Below are 15,551 nucleotides of genomic sequence, written 5' to 3'. Positions count from 1 at the left end.
ATTCCATATCCTTTTGTGTATTTTGAAATCCCTTTTGGGGAAAAATATCGAAATTATCCAAGTTCTAACAAGTAACAAACAACAACTTATCCTTTTAGTCTGGTTTGGTAAAGAATCTTTGTTTGATCATTTAGTAGTACAACTGGAAACACACTAAAAAAAGAATACTAAAAATCTTTTAAGTACAAAACAAGCTCAAAGAATCGAATAAACACACAGTTTTACACTAGAGAAAATGTTGTATTCAAGGAAAAAAAAAGTTAATAAACAAAGATTGATTCAAGATTCACCAAGACCGAGACGCTTAGCTAGTTAGATCATGTCAACATATGTAACTAACAAAGTACAGCTCTGTTTTACATGTTTCATATGAATCAAGTTACACGCACTATAAAGAACACAACACACAGCAAATTATACATACTTTTTTAGCACAAACAAGGTTCAAAGAATCAAGTAAACACACAATTTGATACTAGAGGTCTTCCAACAAACAAAGATTACAATATGGATGATACAAAAGATTCACAGAAAAGAAAGAAAAAAAAGAAGAAAACGAGCTTCCCCACCAATCAAATCATCTGCCACTGGAGACAAGCACAATGATCTTTTCCATGAGATCCAATTTACATGAAACAAAGCCTCCTTTTGGCTGCAGATTCAGCTTCCTTCTCAGGATTATGACTCATTTTATGTCTTCGGTTTAGTGCCCTTTGTTCTTGTTTCTGAGAAACTGAGCATTTCTTGAAGAAAAAATGCTTCTTCACTAGGCTCCCCTGAACCATGACGCTCCCTTCTGATCATATCTAGAAGATCTTGAACTACTTCAGACTCAGTCTTGTGATATCTTTGAAAACTGAAAGAAGGTATAGGAGTCAATACATAAAAAGAAGAAGATATACACTTTTCTCTATTTCCTAAAACCCTATCGGATGAATGATATTGATTCGAATATATTTCTTCAACACCAAACCAGACTCAGCTTCTTAGTCTTTGATACAGATGAAACACATTAAATTGTTTGGATGCAATTGACCAAACCAATACAAAGAGATTCATAAAACTGACTCATAATAATCCAAAAAGGAAATGACTCAGTAGACATTTTGCAGCAGAGTTTGCAGGTTCTAAGTAGATGATAGCAACCACCAAGAGCTAGCTAATCAAATAACTAAATCCTACTTAAAAAAAATATATATGCTTAAAGTTCTGTCCTAAGTGAAGATAATCATTTCACTTAAGGCTTCTGCTTAGTCTCGACCTCTCCTCCCAAGTCCTCTGGCTCTACTGCAGCGAACTCCTCTGCCACGATAAGAAGACTGTCCACCATTGAACATCCTCATAGTCATAGAACTCATTTGGTTTTGCTGATTAGTCACAGACTGCTGTTGCCGGTTGTACATCACTGGAGCTGGTGCTATTTGAAACGGTTGTTGGCGCATACCAAAAGGCTGGTTAGGATTGTTCTGACCTAAAAACATTGTTGATGAGACTTGTGCTCCAAGGTTTGGTTCTGTAATCTGACTGCAGTACTGCTGGTTGTACATCATTGGAGCTTGAACTGGAAGTGGATTGGGAACAATTCCCATTTGGTTCGGCTGATTGACCTCAGGTCTCATGAATTGCTGCGGCGGATTGTACACCATTGGAGCTGTTGCATTGAGAAAAGGTTGTTGGGACATACCAAAAGGCTGCCTGAGATTGTGCTGACCTACAAGCATTGTTGGTACTTGTGTACCAAGGTTTGGTTCTGTAAGCTGACTGCTCCTGAAACCATGCTGCTGGTTGTACATCATTGGCATCATCACTGAAGCTTGACTTGGGAGTAGAGTGGGAACAGATCCCATTTGGTTCAGTTGATTGGGAACAAGGTCCATATGATGCGGCTGAAGTTGGTTAAAATTGTTCTGCCCTGTTAGGCTTGGTTCACAATGATTTGAGTTAATGATTTCTTGTTCATTAGTACTCATCCTTCTCTTCTTTGCTGTTGTACTCTGGCAATCATTAACTTCTTCTTCTTCATCAGTGATGTCAGTCTTTACCGGATCATGAAATATCTTGAACAGATCTTCTTCATCAATATATTCTACAGATTCATCGTGGATTAGAGGGAGACGTGTACCGAGAGGCAGTTGGAAATCTGACTCCGATTCCAATGTCACAATATATAAAGGTTTCTTTTCATATCCAAGTCCAAAAATGTAGCCAACCACACGACAAAACGGAGCTCTGGTTTCACGTAAAAGCATAGTAGAACCTACTTTCAAAGTTCTAGGCACTTTGCCCCTCTCAAGTATCGCATAACGTTCCCGTAACACCTGTGGATCACAAGCATAGTTTTATACATTTAGGGCGGGCATGGAACTGCTAAAAGAAAATATATGTAAAAGTTCCTCTTGAGATTACCATGTTCACAAATTCAACGTTGGTGTGATCGCAGCTTCTAGGTTTTTTTCTGTTGTTGTTGCTGCTGTTACAGGTCTACACTCTCTCTCTATTTCTCTCGGTACGATTTATAGTGAGGAAATAGCAGATATCTCGTACTACTTATCCTCCTAGATTTGTTCTAACAAACAACAACTTATCCTTTTGTTTTCTCTGGTTTAATCCGGTTTGGTAAATTATTTCTTTCTGTTTGTTTCTTAACACCACGAATGTTTGTTTAAAGCTAGAAAACACACTTAAAAAAAAAGAATACTAAAAGCAAATTCTTCTAGAACAAGCTCATAGAACATTTTACCATTAAAAAACAAGCTCAAAGAATAGAGTAAACACAGTTAATAAACGGAGGCTGATTCAAAATTCACCACGACCTAGACGCTTAGATCATTGTCTTAAACTTTTTAATAGGACCAATCTTGTCCTAATAGGTATACTCTGCATTGTTTCTGTTCACTACAACTCATCCTTCTCTTTGTTACCGACCTAATCTACTAGTAGAGGTTGTAACGTCCATTTGGTTGTTTGGGAGAGAGAGAGAAAAAGATTCTAAAACAAGCCCTGAACAATCCTCGTTAGTTGAGAAATAAAGACAGTTTCGAATCCTTGATCTTATAAATACACTAAGCAACAAAACAACAACATACATTTTCTTCTCACAATGCAAGTCATTTCTGTAACTAACAAAATACAGATCCGTTTTTACAAATGTTTCATATGAATCAATTACACGCACTAAAAAGAAGACAACACACATCAAGTTTATACATCTTTTAAAGTACAAACAAGTTTCAAAGAACCAAGTAAACCCAGAGTTTTATTCTAGAGGTCTTCAAAAAACCAAGATTAGAATTAGGGATGATCTAAGATTCACATAAAAGAAAGAAAAAAAGAAAACGAGCTCCCCACCAATAATACAATCATCTGCAAATAAAGGCAAGCACAGTGATATTTTCCTTGAGCCAATATAACATGAAACAAGCCTCCTTATGGCTGTAGAATCAGCTTCCTTCTGAGGGTTATGACTACATTTGTGTCTTTGTTTTAGTCCCCTTTGTGCTTGTTGTTTCTTAGAAACTGAACATCTCTTGTTTCCACTAATCGAATTAGAGATATCCAGAAGAAAAAAAAATGCTTCTTTACAATTCACTAGTCTGCACTAGGCTCCCCTGAACCATGACGCTCTCTTCTGATCATATCCAGAAGATCTTGAACTACTTCAGACATCAATGGTCTAAATTCTGGTTCAGACTGTCACAAGAAGAATCAGAAACACTCTTTTGTTCAAAAACAAAGCATCTAATCACAGTTTCTCATAGTTCAACATGTGCTTTTTTACCTGAACACACCGCGAAATAATATCGGCAAAATGAGACAAAGACTTTGCAGGGTACTGTCCTTTAAGAGATGGATCAACCATTTTCCCCAATGCATCGATATCATGAAGCTGAGGAATCGCCCACCTCACTAAAAACTGCTCTCCTCTACTCCGGTCCCTATAGATCAGACTCATATGAATGAATACACATTATTTACCAGAAAGAAACAAAAATAAAAAATAATGTAATTGTGCATACCTGTCGTAGGACATTCTACCAGTCAAGAGTTCTAACATAACAACACCAAAACTGTATACATCACTCTGCCATGTATAGATTCCTGAGTCAAACTCTGGAGCTCCATATCCATAAGCCGCTAACAGTTGTCCTGATAACTGATCAATACAATTTTTTTTAAAAAAGTTGGTTTTTAGATCTTCACGAAGCTATACAGGTGAGGTGAGCCATCTGAATTTGAAGTACTTTACCTGACTCACAGAGCCTGATGATATAAGAGGGGCCAAACCACAATCCGAGACAAGAACACTCAGTTCATCGTCTAGTAGGACATTGGCTGATTTGAAGTTTCTGTGTATGATTGGTGGTTCACACACCTCATGCAAGTACCTTTAACAACATTAACACAAGTTTTTAAAAAAAAAGAAGATTTCATTCTTTTTAAGGTAAAGAAACAAAGAAACTTACTCAAGGGCTCTAGCAGCTCCAAGTGCCATTCTGACACGGTTATTCCACGACAGTTTCTTCTTGAACTCATCGTCTGAATGCAAACCATCTTGTAACGTACCGTTACTGCAATATTCGTAGATCAGTAGTCTTTGGTCATGCTCAGCACAGTAACCAACAAGTTCAACGATGTTGGCATGTCGAATCTTATCTATATCGTTCACTAGTTCGATGAATTCATGATCCTGTTGCTGTTCAGAAGCCCTCTTGTCTAACTTCTTCACAGCAAACATCTGTAAAAGGACAAAAATCACAAAGATTCAAACAGAGTTTCCCTGAGACAGAAGTGTTTTGGATTATACCTTTCCATCGGGAAGACGAGCCTTGTAAACACTCCCGAGCATGCCTGAGCCAAGGAGATTGTCCTGAGAGAAGCTTTCAGTGTACTGCTGAAGAGATGCAATGGAGTAGTGCTTCACAGAAGTTAAGGGTAAGCGTGTCTTAGGGGAAGGCTTCTTAAAGGGTCTCTCAGGAGACTTAATTGGCATAACGGTGACCTTCTCAGCCAAAGGAGGAAGTGGTGGTGGTGGCGGAGGAGGAGGAGGAGGAGGTGGAGGCATCAACGTTGAGAAGTCAATATCTTGACTCTCTTGTCTTGTTATAGGCGGTGGAGTAGGTCTTTGCAACCTCTCAAGGTCATGTAAAACCTTTGGTTCTTGGCCAGCTTTCGTGAAGGGTACTGTTACATAAGCATTGTTTATCAATACTGGCATAAAGAATGCAATGAACACTCGATCTTTTTTACCTTTCTCAGACCGAACAGGTGGTGGCAGTGCAGGAGGAGCATTCTCTCTGTTTCCTCCGTCAGCACCAACTTGATGCGGTTTAGAGACTCTGCTAGCACGTTCTCTTCTTCTTCTTCTTACACATTTTGGCAATAGCAAGAGTATTGCCAAAACAAGAATTGTGAAGACCAGGACGCCGGCGAATGCTATGAGGACTATCCGTTTAGTATGTGAAGAGCTTTTCTGCTCTTTTGAAGCAGGAGGTGCACCATCAGCTTTCCCTCGGTTTCTTGCGGGTGCAGGTGGTGGAACTCCAAAGAATGGTCGCGTAGGAGATGTAGAGGGAGACAATGATGGTGCAATTGTGGTGGAGTTCAACTGGTTTCCATCCTTTCTGCATCACCAATGTAAGCATGAACAAGAGCCAAAAAAACTAGTGAAACATAAAAGTAGAGAGAGCACTTACAGGAATCTCGGAATGCTTAGCAGTTTGTCAGGTATGGGTCCAGAGAAGAGGTTATTCTCTATGTTTCTATTGCCAAGAAATACATTAAAACTTATATTATTATCACTGCTTAAGATTTGGAACATTTTTGTGAGAGACAAAGAAAAATTACAAGTCTTGAAGAGGAAGGTCTTGAAGAACGTCTAGAGTTCCTGAGAGCTGATTGTTCTGAACATGTCTGAGAAATTCAGATATATATCAGCTTTGCTGAAGAAACAAACACCAAGAGAGACACATCAGGAAAGAAAAAAAAAAATAGAACTTACAATGTTGTAAGAGCTGATAAACTCTCCATTGAAGGAGGCAATGGACCGCTTAGATTGTTAGCTGATATATCTCTGCAAAAAAAAAAGGATATCAGATCACTAAACAACCCTAACTGTTCATGAAACTAATTTAAGGAGAAGAAGCATACAGATTGATCAGCCCAGCCAGGTTTTGAAACACATCAGGTAACTCTCCTGAGAGGTGGTTATCATTCAAAGACCTGTAAAACAAACAGTATGGTTTTTTTCATGACAACAAAGACCTGGAAATAATCAAATAGAAACTGAGAGTAATAAAGAAGTTACATGTCACTCAGAGAACTTAGTGTTCCTAAAGATTCAGGGATGCTTCCAGTAAACTGATTAGCTGAAAGAAAACTGCAAGAAAGGTTAAAAAAAAAAAATCAGTATCATACAAAACTGTTCAAAGAAAACACACACTACTGTTAGGGTGTAAAATGTATACATACAAATGCTGCAATGTAACTGGCAAATTAGTCGGTATGTATCCTCCAATGCGATTGTTACTGAAATCTCTGGAAGATAATAAGCAAAAGCAAAATACAAAACGTTACAAAGAAAATATCCAACTTAAAATTTGTCAACAGTGTGAACATTTTGTGTTTGAAATGCCATACATTCCCCTGATAGAAGTGAACTTAGATAAGTTGTCACCAAGATCTCCTTCCAAATTTGCCGCATTTACAGTTCTGTAACCATTCAAGAAATCAAATAATGTACAAGGTAAATAAAAAAAAAATTTGTTAAATCTCATTCAAAGAGGTTTTTTACATGCTTATTATATCAGAGACATTGCAGACAACGCCTTGCCAAGCTTCAGCACATGGGTCTCCACCAGAAGCAGTCCAACCAGGAAGCGGAGGTGCCCCAAGTGCAGCGTATAAACCGTTGATTGCAATAACTGATATTCAAAAAATTTACAACAATGCCTTATTAAAATGTAGGTAAGAAAAATCTGAAGATTCTCAACTAACATATACAGATCTCTCACTAAGGGGATTAGAAAAGTGCTTTTACCATCGTCAGGGTTAGTAGCAGCAAAGGAGAACGTAGGAGTCGAAACCAGCAAAGACAAGAAGAACAGAGGAAGACAGTAGAGGAGCAGCTTACAACACCCGAACTGTGTAATAGATCTCTTACTAGCAGCATCCATTGTTTGGAGTCAAGAATGAAGTTAATCGAACACAAGGATGTTTAAGAATCTGCAAACAAGCAGCCATTAACAAATAGAACCATCATGAGAGTGACAAGATCCACAAGAGAGAATTGAATAAGTAGCAATCTGAGAAGAGAAAGAGAAAGATAAAACTTACTGGAAAAGCAGAGGAATCGACATAAAAGGTTAAAGTCTTTTCCTTTTTAGTTTACAAGAAGAACCTAATCCAGAAAAATAAAATATGAAAACTTTTTTATTTTATTTTTATGTGGGTTTAGGATGGGATTTTAATACGCAACTTAAATGCTAAGGTTCAACGAATGAAAGAAACTCTGTTTCTGGGGTTTAGAAAGAAACTTTTACCAATGCTTTTTCATAAGATAACTACAACGTCAATGTGAATAAAACTAGTAGTATACAGTAGTATTACTATTAATTAACCAATGATAGAAATCAAAATAATCAGTGAAAAAAACTAGTATATTAATTAATCAATGATTTAACGCCAATGAAGTGTACAACTGTATCCCTTTGTTATCTCTTCGAGGGTGCAAGTTGCGTCTTGGTCTTGTTCAAGATTCTAAATCCGACCAGAGACTGGTTTTCAAGACTTGTCAATTTTTAAGGAGAATAATTGGTCGTCAACTGTTAGTTACCAGATAAAACGTTAACCGGATTTTTAACCACCGGTTTAGAAAAATGCTGAAAGACACGCGCGTGTGAATCTGGAGATTCGAGGTGGGCGGTGAAAAGCGTCAACGGTGAAAGACAAAAGTAGCCGCGAGGAGGAAAAAAATGTTTTAGTTGGAATTGGATTCTCACTACTTTTTTACTTGCTGGCGAGTGCCACGTGCTCCTCACTGTCAGATGACGTCATTCACTTCCTACAACGTTCACTCACTCTCTGGTCTTTCTTATTTTGGCTCTGATTAATCCAAGTAATTACTACTCCTTCCGTTTCTTAAAGAGTGTCGTTGTGACATTTTTCCCTTGTTTGAAAACTCGCTAGGCGTCACGCGTTCGGTCGAGTAGCGCCTAGTGCCGAATCAATTAAACGGAGATTACGCGGGGATTAAACGGGGAGGAATTTTACAGTTTTTATGTTCATTTTAGATATATATTACTAATGTGAACATAAGACGTTGTTGTCTCGTATCCTAGTGGTAAAGTGGCGTGTGTTTGATAACTCTGGACCCGGGTTCGACAGAACTAAGGTTCATTTTGTAAATTTTCCTGGTTTTTAGGTTAAATAAATTACCAAATGACCAAATTATCCTTTTCTTCAACCTTCCCCATTACGTTCTCTGCAACATCTCAGCCGCTTTCATTTTTTTTTTGCGATTTCATTGATTTGTTTTGTTATTCTTGTAAGTTATTATCACAATACATCAAATCTAAGAACATATTATGATTCTAAACCTAAAATCTACAAAATCAATCAGTTTTTTTGTTATTCCGATTTTTTGGCCGATTTACACCAATTCGCCACGGTTCTACTCCGCTTCACGTATATCCGGCGGTTAATCGTCCGCCCAGCCCGCGTTTTAGAACAAGGCATTTTTCACACAGATTAAGAAAATTGTTGAAATATATGTAAGTTGTAATTAATTATACTTCTTTGATCAATAGTATTTTAGATAAATAAAATTATTTATAAAATCAGTACAGTTTGCAATTAATTTTCAACTGAAAGTTAGTATAATTTACATTAGAATTGTAAAATGATACTCTTTGTGTAACAAGAAAATGAGCTCAGAGTGACACTTATTATGAAACAGAAGGAGTATTAATTAACATAATACTAACTAGATCACAACCGCTCTATGACATATTTTCATCTATTATTTTAATTTCAAGTTTATTTTTAACTGAATATTTCATTTATCATCAGCTTAAAATGCTGACAAAAGGCCCAGAAAGCTACAACACCAAATTTAAGATAGCTACTCTTGAAAGCCTTGATAATGAAAATCTGCTGGGCCGCAGGATCAAAGGCTACTTGTTCTCAAGTTTATAAAATGTTCTTCCATGGAATGGACTTCTGAATTTTTTTTCACCCAGTTCTAAAGGTTTTTGGGCTATTTTCTTGGACTGAATCTCAAATCGCAACAAATCAATGTATGTTATTTTTTAATTATTAAGTAAGCGATTACAAGCCATTTACCGAAGTTGTCAGTTTTAACAGAATGATAACAAGAGAGGGAACATATAATGAACCATAAACAAACGATATCAATGTATGAATGTTTTATGCATGTTGCATATGAAGTATGTCTGTATGCATCGCTAGAATTCTTCTAGATACTTGGGTTAGGTACGATGTAAAAGCAAGAAATGTGTTCCACGCTTTTGTTAATTAACGATAACGGTATGGCCGTATGCACATCACTTTCTAAACATAACTGTTCTCTTTTATTAGAGGTGTCTTCTTCCCTTCCTCAATTTCAACATCTAATAAATGTTTTCTTTTTAGGTTATTTTATGAATTCGGTTAGGCCAATTGCCATTTGACCTTTTCCTTTTGATTGCATGATATTGCGAGTGTGACATTAAGTAAATATTTTTTTGGTATTTTATTTAGATTTTTTATATTATTATTTTTTTATCAAATTATATCATTTTCTTTTCCATCTTTTTCCTTTTAATTGTGTATAAATAGAGAATACATAATCAGACTATATTCACAGTCCCCGTACCCCAAAATGCCATCTCACCATCTTTTGTGAAATATTCATTGTGTATATATAATCGAAAACATATATTGATGCTTTATTTTTTCTATTAGTTCATGAAAATATTGATGTGTGTGACGTTAAAAGAACTTAAAAGATAATGTGTTCACTGAGATGTTAGAGAATTTATATGAAGTTCCTCATGTTCCATCAACGAGTTTAACCATATTGGGAATATTACAACCACAAAAAACAAATTAAATTTCACAAGAAAGCCAACTCGCCAATTATATATATATATATATTTTTTTTTTTTTGAAAAGACCAATTATATTTTCTTCTAACAAACTTAAAAGTAGTCTTGAAATTCTTCCATTTTAGGGTTAAGATCTCACTGATTATGTTAGTCCAAGACTTGATTGGAGTCACTCTCTGCCGGCTAGAACGGAAGTTTCGTACACAATTGACAATCCATGCAATTCACCATGCATAACATATTAAAAGACCTAGATTGATCCGACCTTTGAGCCAGGCAGCTTTCATTGCAGAATTCTTTTTTGAAGAATTAATTTCACTAGTAAAAAACAGTCCTATAGCTACGTCATTTTTATTTTTCGTGGCTATGACCAGAATTTCTTGGCTATATGACAAGTTTGCCACGAAATGCTACGAAAATGAAAACGTATGTATAGGAGCATAGCAAATTCGGACCGTGTCGTAGCAAAATAGCCACTTTTAGATATGAAAATCTCGTATCAGAAATAGCCACGTTTTACAACGAAATTTTTGTGACTAGCTTTGCTACGAAAAAATTATGGCTAATTCGTAGCTGATTAATAAAAATATAAAAAAAATCCAAATAAAAATACTAAAATTTGCTGTTTTTAATCGGGAAATTTTACTTTATATATTAAATTTGGTAAGATTAATAATAGTAAATGTTTATATAATATATAATGAAACTGGTTTACAAATCGGTTTACTAAACCGAGATTACAAAAAAAAACCTAGATATAAAATGGTTGCTCTCAGCCTCATCATCGCCGGAGACGCAGCGGTGGTCTCGGCCGCCGCCATCGTCCGCCGTTGTTCTCTATCTTCACCACCGTCACTTTTCCTCTGTCTTCTCCGTCTCTGCCAGACTGCAACTTTGGGAGAGAAGCTCCGTCGTGGTCCTCTTGCGCTGTCCCGTTGTTTCTCCGTCTCTGATACTGATGAAGAGAAGCTCCGACGTGGTCCTGTTCCGCCGTGGTCGCCTCTGTCAGATTCAAACAGAGAGAGTGAGGGAGCGATAGAGATTGAGACAGAGAGAGAAAGAGAATCTGACCTCGCAAACGGAGAGTCGTCGGATTCAAACGCCGTAAACTTCCACGATTCGGCCTGACCCAACTGAGCTTGGATCTGCTCACGAACTTTCAACCTCCTCTTGTTAATCTCTCGTTGTTCTGGGAAGAGGATAACAGAGAAAGAGATAGCATACAGAAAAAGAAGAAGACAAACAGATCTTAGACACTTAAAAGAAATAAAAGAAAAGCTGTTTTAATTTGTAGCCATTGGATTTACTGAATGAATTAGGTGATGAACGGTGTGATTTTGATGAGGAGTGATCCTTGCAACACCAGTTTCAACCAATCACAAATAACCACTCTCATTTATTGTATTTAGTCTATTAATATTTATATATATAACTCAAGAAAATAATAAAATTCAGTTAAAAATAATAATAAAATTTAAAATTTAAGTTTATGTTTAATCTTTTGAACTTGAATTTGAAAAATTTATATTTAAAATTTAGATTTTATTATGCTAATATATACTTAGTAACTAGATTTGTGTATTTACAATTTTAAAGTTTTGTGTTTATGATATAAGAATTTAATTTGAAATATTGGGTTTAGGTTAAGATTTGAGAGAAAATTTAAAATATAAACTGTGTTTAGGTTTAAGATTTAGTGTTTAAATTTATAAATGTTATTTGTGTTTAGATCTATGATATGAATTATAAGATTTAGTTTATATTTTAGGGTTTGGAGTATAGCTTTTTAGGATAAGATTTAAGATGTGAGATTAAATTTTAAGATTAAGTTTAAGATTTAAGTTTAAAGTATAAGAATATTAGATTTTGATGTTTTTAGTTAGAGTGTAGAGTAATTTTTAGTATGGTTATTATTGAGAGTTTAGGGTTTGGAGTTTAGATCTAGAATTTGTTTAAATTTTGAAAATATTAAAATTGAATTTATGCTTAAGATTGAGGCTGTAGTATATGAAAAAAAATAAAGTTTTAAAGTTCGTGTGTTATAGTTTAGGGGTTTAGAACATATTTAGGGTTTAATGTGTCAAATAGTTAGGAAAACGTGGCAAATCGTGGCATTTCGTGGCAATTTATAAAATACCCACAGAAAAATTTGTGGCTAAATCGTAGCAAAATGATATTTTCTTGCAAATTAGCTACGATTTTCGTCACATTTTGTTTTATAGCAAGTTTGCCACGAAATTTTCGTAGCAAGATCGTGAATAAGTAGTTGATACGAAATAAAACGTTACTAAAACCGTAGCTATTCTAACCACATTTTGTTTCATAGCAATTTCGTAGCACTTTTTGCTACGATTTACACACGAAAAGCTATGTTTTTTATTCCGTAGTATTTCGTATCATTTTCGTGGCTTTTACAAATATGCTACGAATTGTTTGTGGCTATTTCGTGGCTATATGACAAATTTCTACTAGTGTTTACCTTCTCTAATTAACATTTTTTTCTGCGATATGTCCATCCATTATGACGTTTCTATGTGCATATTTCCTTCAGATAACTCTTTAAACACATTCTCGCAAAATAATGATAAGACTAGTATATACCCAGTACCACGTACGGGAAAGAAATAACAAAAGAGAATGATCTGTAGTAAAGTATTGCCGGCTTTTCGGATTTTTCAATGTATTGCACTATTTGTCACTATTTGTAGACAACAAATGTATATACTTGGGTTCTATTAACATAATAACATTATATTTTTTAGACGTACAAAGTGATTAATAATAATATTCTGAAATTAGTTTTACTTGATTTCAAGGTTTGTGTAGCTCTTGTTATGTAATTCTCTGAACATTTTTTCTTGTTATGTTTCTCTTTCAACAATTTAGAGTTAACCTATAATTTATGTGACTAATATGCTTCATATGCAGACACTCATGTATTGTAAAGCATTAGTAAATGTGGAACTACATAAACGCATTCGCGATCAATGTACTTAAATCAAATTACACTCAGTTTACAGTTTTAACAAAAAAATGAAAAAATCGATTTTCAGCTCCACCACATAATTGATATCTACTTTACCACAAAACCGTATACACCGAAAACATATTTATAGTATTACATACTTTTGGTTCCTGTGCCAGAAATCCACTATAGTATAGACAATCTATTTGCTCTTTAAATCTAAAATATATTTGAGAATTTTATAAGAGCACAATGTAAAATATTAGTTATAATTTTTTTCGTAAGATATTATATTTTTTCTTATGAAAAGGAATCTGATTCTAGTTTATATACTTGCAAAACTATGAATAATGTAACTTGCTATTCAAGTAGTCTTTCAACAGAACTCACAAAAGAAAGATATTATAGGTGTCATCTTCATGGCTCATGTAAATTGGGCCAAACTTTAATACTTTAGGCCCATTCCCAGCCCAGCGAAAAACCTGCACAAAACAAAGAAACGTTAGTTTCCTTTTCTCATGAAAAGGTCGGTTACTATTTTCCTAAAGACAATTGGAAAATATACAAAGTTACAGAGGAAAAAGGAATACGTGATTGTTATATAAGAAGGCCATAGGTGAAGATCATCCAAAAAAGAAAAAAAGAGCATACGAGAGAGAGAGATTGGCAAGAGATTAAGCAATTACAAGTGTTAGGGTTTTGTGCTAATCATTGGCTTGTAATCTCTATTATTGTTCTTGAGAAACAGTTTTCTTTGAGTGAAGAAGAAAGAGCTTTTGGTATCTGATTTCTATCTAAGTTTAAAGCACTAGGAATAGGTTTAAATCCTAACAAGTGGTATCAGAGCAATCCAGGTTTGATTGCAAGTGCTAGGAGGAGATATGGAATCAATACCGGGAAAGTTCAAGTTCGAGATTGAGAGGTTTGATGGGAAAGGTGATTTCGGGTTATGGAAGTACAAGATGATAATGCAGTTGGAGCTTCTAGGATTAGATTCAACGATTCAGGAAGTTTCAGAAACGACTTCTGAAACGGACACGGAGAAAGACGAAGATAAATCAGACGTCAAAGTAGATCCGTTGAAGGACAAGAAGGCAAAGAATCTAATATGCATGAGCCTAGGAAATTTGGTTCTGCGTAAGGTGATGAAAGAAACAACTGCGTTAGGGGTTTGGAAGGCTTTGGAAAGAGATTACCAAACAAAGACACTTCCTAATAGGATCTACATGAAGCAGAGGTTTGCAAGCTTCAAGATGGATGATCACAAGAGCATTGAGGAAAATCTGGATATTTTTCTCAAGCTAGTTTCAGATCTTGCAAGTCTTAACATCAACATCAGCGATGAAGACCAGGCAATTCAAGTCTTATCTAGCTTGCCCCAGCAATTTGATTCACTAGTTGACACGCTCAAGTATGGGACGGCGAAAGAAACTCTTACGATGAATGACGTGATTAATTCAGCATACTCCAAGGAAGTGGAGTTAAAGGAAAAAGGATTGTTGAATAAATCCAGGTCTGATGCAGAGGGTTTGTACGTGGAGTCAAGGGGCAGATCAGAGAAAAAGGGTGACAGAGGAAGAACTAACGGCAGGAGCAGATCTAAGTCAAGGCAAAGGTTCGATAAAAACAAAACAGGTTGTTTTATCTGTGGAGAAGAAGGACACTGGAAAAGAGAATGTCCTGAAAGGAGATATAGAGAATCTGCAAATATTGCTACAGAGCCGAAGCAACCGTTAGTGTTGACAGCTAGTGTGCAAGACACTAAGCAAGAATGGATCATGGATTCGGGATGTTCTTATCATAGTACATCAAACAAGGAGGTAATGTTTGATCTCAAGGAGTTCAATGGTGGTTCAGTGTTAATGGCTAATAACACTCAATGTAACATCAAAGGAATTGGGAAAATAAAGATTCAAAATTCAGATGGCTCTGAAGTGATTCTCACGGGTGTTAGATACATACCGGAGGTGAGAAGAAATTTAATTTCCTATGGGATGTTAGAAAGATCAGGTTGCAAGTATGAAGGAAGAAATTTCATGGTGCACTTCTACAAAGATAATAAGAGGGTGATATCAGGAAAATATCACGAGGGAGTTTATTATCTACAAGGCGCAGTTGCTAAGAGTAAGGAGAATATGCCTAGAGTGGAGAAAATAATCAAGAAGAAGATGTCAAAGACGGTGACGTTCGCAAAAGTTCTAATTCAGGGACCTACTCCATATGGTTTTGAAACAAAAGACTCATCAGCTCAAGGTGGAGACTCTTTCTTGACAGAAAAATCAGAAGAAATTGAGTATAAGGCGAGCAATGAAAAATCTTGGACAGAATCTTCAAGAGATGATTTTTTGTTTGCAAGCGAAGTAAGGCAAAAGGATGGTGATCTCTTAGCACATGTTTTCGCTGCACCAGAAACGCTTGATAAGAAAGAAGAACCTAAAGTGTATGAGGAGGACCAGAAGAAGGTTGAAAAAAAGGAGGACGTG

The 15,551-nt window shown here is 35.8% G+C and overlaps 1 protein-coding gene across 1 annotated transcript; it reads right to left on the bottom strand.

The window, feature by feature from the left end:
* Positions 1–3,110: 3,110 nt before the first annotated feature.
* On the bottom strand, positions 3,111–7,491 carry LOC108828489 (protein STRUBBELIG-RECEPTOR FAMILY 3). Its single transcript, XM_018602201.2, has 17 exons — positions 7,333–7,491; positions 7,037–7,221; positions 6,791–6,920; positions 6,637–6,708; positions 6,469–6,534; positions 6,305–6,376; positions 6,148–6,219; positions 5,999–6,070; positions 5,845–5,910; positions 5,694–5,759; positions 5,248–5,621; positions 4,805–5,181; positions 4,464–4,735; positions 4,247–4,385; positions 4,017–4,153; positions 3,779–3,935; positions 3,111–3,690 (listed from the first exon to the last, which is right to left on the bottom strand). The coding sequence occupies exons 2-17, from the start codon at positions 7,170–7,172 to the stop codon at positions 3,589–3,591; spliced, it is 2,310 nt and encodes a 769-aa protein (XP_018457703.1). The 5' UTR covers positions 7,173–7,221; positions 7,333–7,491; the 3' UTR covers positions 3,111–3,588.
* Between the last annotated feature and the right edge of the window lie 8,060 nt (positions 7,492–15,551).

The sequence above is a fragment of the Raphanus sativus genome, chromosome 9, assembly GCF_000801105.2.
Source record: "Raphanus sativus cultivar WK10039 chromosome 9, ASM80110v3, whole genome shotgun sequence".
Lineage (NCBI taxonomy): Eukaryota > Viridiplantae > Streptophyta > Magnoliopsida > Brassicales > Brassicaceae > Raphanus > Raphanus sativus.
This window is presented reverse-complemented; position numbering and strand designations above follow the sequence as displayed.